Source organism: Molossus molossus, unplaced genomic scaffold, assembly GCF_014108415.1.
Source record: "Molossus molossus isolate mMolMol1 unplaced genomic scaffold, mMolMol1.p scaffold_m16_p_11, whole genome shotgun sequence".
Taxonomy (NCBI): Eukaryota; Metazoa; Chordata; class Mammalia; order Chiroptera; family Molossidae; genus Molossus; species Molossus molossus.
This window is the reverse complement of record NW_023425346.1, coordinates 49,661,288-49,672,568: the sequence shown is the minus strand read 5'-3', so window position 1 is coordinate 49,672,568 and position 11,281 is coordinate 49,661,288. Positions and strand designations below refer to the sequence as shown.

The following is an 11,281-nucleotide window of genomic DNA, read 5'->3' as shown; positions in this document are numbered from 1 at the left end:
AAGGAAATATAGCTTCAAAATCTCTGTTCATGGTCTAATGGCCTATTATTCAGCCCACTTTCTACATGCAGGAAGCTGTCATTAATACGCCATTAAGGATGACATTAAAACTTCTGATCTGTTCTCTTAGGCTGTAAGTTATGCCTCACATAACAAACTTCACTTGAGCTCCTTCAGGTCTGATATCTGTATCTATAAATATCTCTGTGTTAGGTGTATCCTATAGAAGTATGATGTGCATAGTATAAAAATATATGTACCTTGCTTTGAAAAATTCCTTCTTTAAAGTATAAAATCTGATGTATTGAAAAAAAAAGAGGTAGGGGATAGGAGGGAAATGCAATAGATTTGACTCCTTTAATGGCAGACTCTATGTTTGAAACAAGTGTAGACACCCCCAGATGTTTCTATCAACACCATGACCATGACCTTCCATTGAATGGAGTGTGATGTCCAGGCTGACTGAGGCCATTTTCTGAAAGATGCTGCTGTACCACATCTCCCCATTCTAAACAGTTACCCTAGAAAAAGGTTTGGGACGACCTCTCTCATTCCCAACATTTTCCCGTTATATGGCATTTGAGAAAGCAGCATAAATCTTTTCTCTAAATATTCCATTTGACAGTGACGATTGGTTTCTAAAACTTTCCATCCAAACTAGACTCATTAGCATTTGAAGTACCTTTCACCAGGAAGTGGTTGGGGTATTCCTTTCATCTTGACCTTGTTGGGAAGTGCAGAATTCCTGGTTTCTGAATTGGTACAGTGAGTTTCCAAACAGGCAGGGAGACACAACATATCAGGCACCTTCTCCTTTCTAGCCCTTCCCCATCTGCCTTGCTCTTGTTCTCAGGTCTCTATCCACCTCTGACTCACACCTGACCTCACTCTAAGAGCAGTTCTGGTTATGGAAAGGGGGTATATAAGAGGTTGCTACATCAGGAGGTCACTGGCTCAGGATGGAACTCCATTCCACCCTGAGATCAACCATTTAGTATGTAGACCTCTTGTCCACCTCCTCACCCACTTGTGATCACTCAGATTCTTGACCTCAGCTCCTGATCCTTTATTCTACAGTCTCCTGACTTGGGTTTACATCTCTAGTGTCTTGCTTGCCTGTCTTCTGCTGAACTCTTCTTCTTGGACTTAATCTATAGTCTTCCTCATCTCCCAGGCCCTGTTTGACCTTTTATAAACCAACTGTGGCCTGTTGCCACCCAAGTCCAGAGGGAAAGGACATCTGAATCCTTGAATATGTTGTGCTGCCAGAAAACTATGTGACTTCATTCAAGTGGCTAAACCCTCCTTGAAATCTGTCTCTGTCTGTGACACCAGGGGCTGTATTGGGTCATCTCCAGGGTCTCTAAGAACTTGAAAACTCTGGGAGCCATGGGGCTCTACCCTGCCTCCCTCCATCTTCTGACTTCATTTCAAAAAATAACCAAGACTACAAAATACTGTAACATGCAGGTAGGACTTCGTTACCCATCTAGAAAGATAAACTTGGCCCAGCTGGTGTGGCTCAGTGGATTGAGCATTGTCCCATGCAGTGAGAGGTAGTTTGTTTGATTTCCTGGTCAGGGAACATGCCCGGGTTGCAGGCTTGACCCCCAGCAAAGGGGTGTGCAGGAGGCAGCGGGTGGATGTTTCTCTCTCACATCGATGTTTCTATCTTTCTTTCCCTTCCGCTCTCTCTAAAAAAAATAAATTAATAAAACATATATGAAACAAAAAGAAAAACTTGGAACGATCACAGCATTTACCTTTATTTGCATCACATTGTATAGTTTACAGTGTGTGTAAGGCGGTATGTTGAGAACCTTGTTTTATGCCCGTGTACCCAGTGTTTGATGGGAGCTCCTCCACATAAGCAGCAGGAAAATGGCCTTTTTTTCCATTTAAAGATCCAAACCACCATCCTTCTTCTTTCTTGTGTATAGTCACAATGTCACCTGTGAAAATGCACATTGAGTTAGACAAATGGGTCTCTGCGATTTGAGCATGTGCCTGAGCCCATTTGGTGAGACAGTTTCGAGAGAGTCTGCTTTCAAGCAGCTATGGCGGCGTTGTTTTCTGCAGGTGATTCAGATGAAGCAAAATGTATGGACCACCTCTGTACGGAGCAGGCATAATGCAGAGGATATTAAAAAGAGTACATAACGGAGAGCTAAGTTATGGCATAATATAATTTGATTAAAAACAGAACCACACTGAAACATATGTCCTCCTCATGCTGGCTTACTGATTATAGCTGATGGGTTGTCACCAAACCCTTTCTCGCTGTCTGTGCCGTAAAGGTTTCTTATGTTGGTGGCTGCGATAGTTTGGTACGCTGACTACTGCTACCAGATGTTTCTCTAGAGCAAGACAACCTCTCTCCATTACATGTGCCAGCTTCACAGTTCAGAGTTCCACCTTTGCACAGAAATATAACTCCTCATTCAAAATTTAGAAAACTTTACTAAAATACCAATTTGAAGACAATACTTTTTTTTTTTTAAGCTGTGATTTAAATAAACAGAATTCCTAAGAAACACATGGCTCTTCTCTAATTCCCTATTTAAAAAATACCATTCCAATATTAATGACCTTGAAGTTCAGCTTGGTGCCCTGGCTGTCCCACTCTTTTGAGAGAGTCCCCCTCTCTCGGCTGCTTTCTGCACATCAAAGCGGAAACGTCACTTCCTTCAGGATCCCAAAGTTACTTTATCTTGAGCATCATTCTAAGGTAATATTTAGTCTTTCTTTCTTTCATTCTGTTTCCCAGTCACTTTTCTTCTTAAGACAAAGGAGATTGTTAACCCCTCTTGTATCTCTCCTCAGCCATAAGTCACTATTTATTCTCATAGGAGATCATTTTCATTTCAAGTTCACTCTCTAATGAGTTTCTCAGGTCAGCCGATTGACACCATTTCCTAACAGAAATTCAAACGGATAATTTAAAATCTTCCTTCCAGTTTCCTTAAGCCCCCAATGTCTCATTTCACTTATAGAACCCACTTAGGATATGAGGTGTAAGTAGGCTTTGCAACTAAGGAAGAACCAAAGACATACAAGATGGTCCATTTACTGTATAACTGTGTAACTCAAACTCAGGACCCTGGGCTCGAAACGGCATCTGGGAAATGTGGTTTTCACGTATACGGAAAGTGGGAATACAGCATTTCATTCACGCACCCACTGCAGTTAGCACCCTCAGGATGACATAATGAGTAATGAGGTGACTTCAATAACATTTAAAACCTTTAAATAAAGACAGCATTGACTTAAGAAGAACGGAGGAGAGGATTTCCTTTTATTCTTATCTTTACTTATTTCTGCATTAGAAGGAAAAGCAACTGCCTGGAGAAATCTGACTGGCAAACTGCAAAGGAAACACCCACGAAGCAGTAGCAAATACATGGTGTTCCTGTTTTGGCTGCAAATTCCATCTTCATGTTCCCTTGGTTCTGGGTGCTGTGTCCTGTTCATGGAGAAATGCTTATTCCTATGACACAACCCTTTCTCACTAACCTCTTCATCTCTAGGTCTCTGCTTTAGCGCTCACATCCAAATGTGGTTGCTAAATGGACACACAGAGAAAGTTGAGGATGGAGGTGTTTTCTTGTTTAATAATGTCGAGGTCTATAGAACCCATTATGTAAAACCTTTCCACGTGAAACGAAAATCTCTGACACAGAGAAGGGACTCTGCTTCCTTAGATTGGTCATAAACACTTTCCTAAGGGGTCAGTGGGAGAAATAGTGAGCTGGGTGTCCTTTGCCCCGGGTTCTAGAACTTGCTCTCACACTAAGCCATGAGAGGTCCTTCACCTTCCTCCGTGGTTAGCTCTTTGAAAAAGAAGATGGTGGGGGTCACGTCTGGAATGACTTTCCATTACTGCTATTTGACCCCCGTGTAGAGCTGTGACTAAGTATGACTGAGTCTCAGGTTCAGGTCCTGCACCAACACTGCCTGTGACTTTAGCCAAGGTACTTGTCCTTTCTATCCTCAGTCTCCTCAGCAACAAGATGGGAATAAATAGCAATACACACTTCAAAGGGTTTTATGAAGAGTCAATTGGACGATGTGCTTGCAATAACATCTGGCACACAGTAAACACTGAGTAGATGGTAGCTATTTTTATTATGTGAGCTTTATTTTGGATGTGTTTTATCTTTCTCTTCTAAGAAGGGTGACTGTAAACTTGAACTGAGTTGACATGGTAGTAACATTTCAGGCTACTGTACTAAGTAAGACAGGTTTTATCCAAGTTAAGGATTTCAACAGGGGAAAGCAGTTAAACATTTGAGAATGATTCTTACCTATTTCCAAATTCAACTCATCATCTTGCCTGGCTTGAAAAGAATATAAGGCTTTGCAAAGACTGTTGCCATGCTGGGCCACACCGGAGGCTGAAAGTTGGAGCGAGTTATAATTAACAAATCTGTGTCAGTAAGCGAGAGGAAAAGGAGAGGGAGCTCTTTAGTTATTTAGCAGCATGGTGCAGAGCTTAAATACATTAAAGTCTTCTCAAAAGGAAAGTTTATAATTTTATATACGATTTGTTTCTTGATTCAGGAACCATTTATGATTTACCTACTACGTGTATGGACTATATATATTATATAGTCAACAACTATATCATACTATAGAGAATAAGTCTGGAGAAAAAAGTTATTGTAGTAATAATGATGATAATAAAGACTACAATTTTAAATGATTTGCTTCCCACACAAACTTAATATCAGTTGGCTAATATGTGTGGTACGCATGTTTTACTGTATGCATGTTTTGGAAGACATACACAAGTTTTGCCATTTGGGTTCAGACAGAGGACACTTGCACTTCCCATCATCCCTCAGTACTCGCAGAACTGTTTCTCAAACAATGCAGTGGTGAGTCTCTAATATACCATATAGACCATAATGTCCTGAGTGTTTTTGTTTTGTTTTGTTTTGTTTTTGTCAATTTCTAATCAAGAAACTAGAGAATCAAGGTTATGGTACTTGTAGTTAAACTCTGAGGGACAATAATGTGTGTGTATGTGTGTGTGTGTGTATGTGTGTGTGTGTGTCAGTGTGTGTGTTGAAAAGTAAAAGGTAGTAGGGTGCGGATGGACAAATGACTAAAGTCAGGTAGCTGAATGAAGAGGGTAAGAAGGCCCTGGGATCAGCATGTTTCTGACCTGGAGGTTTGGAGGAAGCCCTGAAGACCGAGCTCAGAGCTCCTCCCATGGCTTAGGGGTGGGTGCTCGTGTGCACAGCAAATTGCAGACTCTGAACAACATGGAACCAGTCATCTCATACTGTAAAGTTCTTTTCCCAACCCTTCACTCTTCTTCACTGCTTCACACTTTTTGGATTACATCTGCACAGAAAGGTACACATTCTACCAAATAAATGAGTCTTAATTTAAATGTGGATTTCTTTGAGCTGACTATATCAATGAGGCTCTGAAAAGAAAATGTAAATATAGCAATGTGCTTTACTGATAGGACTTAGGCCAAAATTGTTCTGGGCATGGGATTACCTGTCGATGGAGAACTTGGATTGCTCTGCCCACCAAACGATGCTCTTCTCACAACATTCTCTGATCTCTTCATCAGAAAAGGTCGAGGTATTCTTACATAACTATGTGTCTGCTGCTGTTCAAACAATTTTTTTAAGTCATTTTTAACAACACAAGTATTCATGAAAAATAATTCTACTGTAGCTGTTTTCCTTAGGAATTTGTTTCTTTTATTTTTTGGAGGAGGGTACAAATAAAGCATTAACTACATTCTTAAACCCTACTATAGAGTTTTCTTGTATCTGAAGCCTTAATGTTTTCAGAATTAGACAATTACCATATTTTATAACCTGTATTTGCAGTTCTGACCTGTACCTATGGCAAAATCATAATAGTCACAGCATTATCCAACAAATTGAACTTTAATGGGCTTTAATGCAAATCATGGCTCTGTCTAAATGATTGAGACCATTTCCTTCCTCCTTCCCTTCCTTTCTTCTTTCCTTCCTTCCTCCCTTTCTTTCTTTTTTGATTGAGACCATTTTCCTGTTAGAGTCTCTTAGAAAGAAAATTATCCCTTCATTACAAGATGGTTACAGCACCCCCTTCTGATAGGAAGTGGAAAACAGCTAATAGCAATAGTTAACCCACGCATATTCACATATTCACCATCAATTCCTAAAGAGGGGAACACAGGGCCCTGGCAGGTTTTGCTCAGTGGTTAGAGTCCTGAACTGAAGGGTCCAGGGGTTGATTCCCAGTCAAAGGCACATACCTGGATTGCAGGTTAGATCCCTGGCCCCATTCAGGAGGCAACCAATCGATGTATCTCTCTGACATCGATGTTTCTCTCTCTGTCTCTCCCCCTCCTTCCTTCCTTTCCACTCTATCTAAAAATCAATGGAAAAATATCCTTGGGTGAGGATTAACAAAAAAATAAATAAATAACATTGAAAAATAAAATAAAAGAGGGTAACACTGGGAAAATACATGTATGTGATTTTAAAAATTGTGCTCATGCATTTTCTACATTGCATAGTATTTTATTTTTATTTTTTTAAGTTTTGTTTTTTATTGATTTTAGAGAGAGAGAAGAAGAGAGAGGAAGAAAGAGACAGAAACATCAATGAGAGAGAATATCAATTGGCCACCTCTTGCATGGCCCCCAATGAGGATTTGGCCCACAACCTGGGCATGTGCCCTGACTGGGAATCAAACTGGCGACCTCTTGATGCATGGGTCAACACTCAACCACTGAGCCGCACCGGCCAGGCTACATTGCACAGTATTTTAAATGGACGAGACTAATGCATATCATAAATCTTATAATTTAGGTCTGTATGAATACTAAAATTTCAATGTAATAGAAATTTTACTATAAAAGCACTTTAAAAGGATAACGTTAAGGTATGAGTAGGAAGCGAAAGGAATTCAAAGGGCTTTTAACCACTCATATTCAGTATACAAAGAACATATTCAGTTGTGTTTAGCTCTGTTACTCCACTCAAAAGGAATAAAATTAAATTTATCTTAAAATTCTGCAGCTGAGATTTGGGGCATATGGAATATATAATTATTAATAACAGCCTTTTTGCTCTTTCAAAACCACTTCACCCAGCAAGCCTAGTCAAGAAATTATAACCAACGTCTTAAATTTTTACCTTTTCTTTCCGCTTGAAGATGAAGTTACTACAAGGATGGCTGGGTTGAGGTCTTTGCTCAAGTTCTGCTAACACTGATGACAGTTTATAGGCATTTGCTTGCAACAGGTCTAGTTTCAAATTGGTCTGTGGATACATCATTTGGCCTTGTGAGTAAATTTCTAGAAAACGAGGCACAACTGCATGGGTAAAAGGATATCAGGATAACAAAATGACAAAGGTGTCTGGAAAAATACATTCAACTCATATGCAGATATACACAGAAAATGCTGAGAGGAAAAAATGGACCCTTTTCCTAGAGGAAAGACTTAGTTGTTGAGTGTGTCTTATTCTGGACTCTTGTGCACAGGGTAAACCAGAAAGTCGATAGATGTATTGCTCAGAATTTGTAGCAATGAATAGCTTTACCCAATTTTCTTATGAGGAAGGAGAGAGGGAATAACAAGTGTTGACTGCAGAAGGTAGACTCCGGGAGGCCTTGAGGAAAGGCAACTGAGGCAAAGGCGCTCCACATTGTGAACAGAACTGACTCACAGCAATCGAATCAAACTAAAATGATGCAAGGCAGGGTTTATTTATTTACTTTGGTTGATGCTGCTCACTGTTTTTCTTGAAGAGATAAGGTCTTATATTATCCAGAAAGTTCACAGTAACACTTCTGGAAGCTAGAGGGTATTTGATTGTAAAAATAAAGATTGAAGCTCAAGATACATACACTCTTAGGCTCTTCTTGTTCTCTATTTGACCTTGAACTAGAAACTTTATAATGACTTCTTTGTCAGGCTGTGTCCAATCAGGGTAAATCAAAGAACAGAATCTACACATGAGAAGGGGCCTGCTTATCCCATCTCCTCCTCACCATCACCTTTCCGTTTCCCATACATCCAGCATGAGGATTCCTAACCCTAACATCCCTGCCAGACCCCGCCAATCAATGAGGGAGGTCTCTATCCTGGGAACACTCGCTGCACTGAAATCAACCCCCATACTCCACTGGACCTAGTCTGCGTCAGAGAGCATCACAGAGCAAGTCTCGTCCCCCTCCTAGGCACTCTTTCCACACCTGCAGACGATACCTGCAACCGTGCCTCAGAGAACAAGCCTTGCCAACATTTTTGCTTCAAATATGGCGCTTTCAGGACCAAAAAATAGTGAATTAGAAGAATTGAATGAAACGGAGTGTCCTCTTGAAAGAAAACCTCCCTGGGTGATGAAAAATCTACCAATATCGCAAGTTTGCCTCCAGCAGATGTGGGGGTGTGTAATAAAATTACAAGGACACTTGACACCTAATCCTTGAAGGCGTGTACTCGTTCCTTCACTAGATACAAACAATGGGGTTTTAAGGGTCAGAGCCTCTCCTTCCTGGCATCCTCCACTGTGTGAATCAGTCCAGTTGTGTCCCCAGCTGACTCTAATACATGTTCTACACTGGTGATGACAATGATAAAATTCTGCTCAGGAACAACCAAAGAAATAAGATTATACAGTCATCCCTCGTTTATCGTGGTGCATCCATTCCAGACTCTAGCGGTTGCACCTGGCGTTGAAGGATTCCTGGGGCTCGAATCCATAGGCCTACAGTCCATCCGTACAGTAATTTTCATTGTAATTGTAATGCAGGGGTGTATAATTGACTCAGAAAACCGAGAGCACGCTGTATCATTTTCACTGTCTCAATCAACCTTTTAATGAATATATTTGAAAAAACCATGATAGAGTGAAGCTACAAAAGTCGAAGCATGAAGTGGCGAGGGACGACTGTAAGTTAACGCCATCATAAAGTGCTCCAAATGACCTTATTTTAGTAAATATTTGCATTGAATTAGTTAACTAATTTTGTGTTGTCACAAATGTCTTAGAGTCTTTTATAATTTCATAAAAATGGTAGCCCTGTGTCATTGCAAGGATGTTAGACCTCCGTTTGCAAATGCATAGAATTCAAGCTTTTTTTTTCACAAGAGTGTTAGGTTTGTTTCTGCAATAGCACCCCACTAAAGGAAGCCTGTGCTAAAAAATAGATAAACTGTGCCTGGATACCTCTGTCTATTTTTTCCAAAGAACTACTGAAATTGCCTGTTTGGACAGAATTATTAGGTAGCTACTCACAAGAGAATTAGTTAGGTTATATCAAGGTAAGAGAGGCTTGTCCAGTTTCCTGTATCTTCAAAACATTGAAAACATTTTTTTTTATCTCTTCCTGAATTTTTCTCAGAAAAGATAACTTACCAACTTCCTCTCACTCTAATCACAGCAGAAAACCCCGAATCTTGCACACATGGGTAATAGCATTTGTTTGCTTTATTCCTATGTAAACCTCACAGACCTTTATAACTGCCTTTTTAATGTCGGTTCCTCCAAAGTTGCCACCTTGTCCATCAATCCCTACATGTTTCTTTCCCCCTGTTATTCTCAAAAGACCCTGATGTCAGTTGAGGAATGAATGGAGAACAGCATTTTAATGATAATTAGTTTTTCAACTCTCTGCACACTGTGCTATCATTTTCTAAATACTCGTTAATTCTCACAGAAACCCTTTGAGGTAGGTACCAGTATCCCATTTTACAGATGAGAACACTGACGTTATCCCAGGTCCCGGGAAACAGCAGAGCTAGATAGATGCAAATACAGGCCTTTCTGAATGTAGAACCTGCATTTTTGGTCACAGTTTCTTTAAATGGGTTAAAAGTCCCAATGGTTTCCAGACCCTGAGAAATGATTCTATTTTGGAGAATTCTATTTTAGGCACAATTTTTCCCCCCCTGGGAGGAGACTAAAGCAAACATTTCTAAATAGTTGGATTTTTCCAGCTCTCTCAACTCCTTGCCAAGGACCTGATCCTACAAGCCCTCTGACTAGGTTGTTCTGTGTCATGCGAAAGGAGAGGCGAACAGAGGTCAAATGGGCCGGAAAGCAGCATTCTAGAAATGAGCCACTCATCACTACCTCTAGGAAACTGCGCTCTTGGAATGTTTACCTCGTCCATTAAGGCCGCTGTGCTTCTCTGGATCTCTGGGTCTGAGGAGTCGCTGGAGTAAGCTTTCAGCATTCGCTGGAGTCCTGAAAATGAAATCACGCTCTCAGTCACCATCCTCCTGTCCTGGGCGACACGCCTGGCAGGAGGCCCCACTCCACGGGAACCCAAGCCCAGAAGGATTTTCTGAATGGCTGGAGCTGTTTCCTAGGTAGTTGTTACTCCATGTTACTGACAGGTGACCTGACCTTCATTTAATGAAATGTGAGAAATGCTGGTTGATGCTTAAGGAGTCTTGACTGTTCTTTTTCCAAGATGCGTGTATGAATCCTCCTTGTTGACCCATTCGTGATGGATTTCTGACATTTACCCTACTCCCTCCCCACCTTCACCCACATTTACAGGTGAAAACATTTCTGCTGTCTTGGATTTCCTGTCAAGTATTCCCATAATGGTTTCCATAAAATCAGCTGTACACATCACAGTCAAAAGTGGGAAGTCGTTTTTATTATCTGTGTCTCTTTAGAGAGGTTTCCCATTCTAACAGGCCCCCCTTCTAAGTATGGGATTTAATCTGAATGCTTTTTACATCATTTAGAGGGTTCGTTTAAAAGGAAACAAACAAGAAAACCAAAACCCTGTGCACAGGTTTACTGTGTTTTATACCAAACAAATTGCCCCTCATTCCAGCCAATGCCAGAAACACAGTAAAATGCTGCATTTCAGGAGAAGGTGGGGTGGGACTTACAGGGTTCTCACAGACAGACCAAAATCTCATTTTCAGTTTCTTGTTCTTGCCTTCCTTTTTAAGACTTTTTTCTTTATTCACACAAATTAGGTTTGAGACATGAGTCACCAAAAGCAGAATCACCCAACTCTGAACAGAAAGACTTTCCTGGTCAGGCCGTTCACAGAGGGAATCACACACCTTCCCGGTCGTTCAAGGCTTTTTCAATATCTCTTTGCAGTCTCAACAGTTTTGATTTTATTGAAGACTTTTGTCGGTCCTTATTCATTGCATTGTTGGGATCTTCTTCCTTTTCAGGGAAAGAAAAAGATATTTGACAATTTAAAGGGGAAAAATGAGTTTTCTCTCCTAGTTGTATTGAGACGTTCACTGACTGTATTTCATTTTCACAGGATAGAAGAGAAAAGT

At 40.6% G+C, this 11,281-nt stretch overlaps 1 protein-coding gene across 1 annotated transcript in view; it reads right to left on the bottom strand.

The window, feature by feature from the left end:
- Positions 1 to 1,788: 1,788 nt before the first annotated feature.
- NOSTRIN (nitric oxide synthase trafficking) overlaps positions 1,789 to 11,281 on the bottom strand; it is a 56,109-nt gene continuing 46,616 nt past the window's right edge. Inside the window, exons 11-16 of the mRNA XM_036254624.1 lie at positions 11,054 to 11,162; positions 10,129 to 10,211; positions 7,152 to 7,277; positions 5,512 to 5,626; positions 4,305 to 4,394; positions 1,789 to 1,952 (exon numbers count right to left, since the gene is read on the bottom strand). Coding sequence (XP_036110517.1) covers positions 1,789 to 1,952; positions 4,305 to 4,394; positions 5,512 to 5,626; positions 7,152 to 7,277; positions 10,129 to 10,211; positions 11,054 to 11,162 — 687 coding nt within the window. The remainder of the gene's footprint in view (positions 1,953 to 4,304; positions 4,395 to 5,511; positions 5,627 to 7,151; positions 7,278 to 10,128; positions 10,212 to 11,053; positions 11,163 to 11,281) is intronic.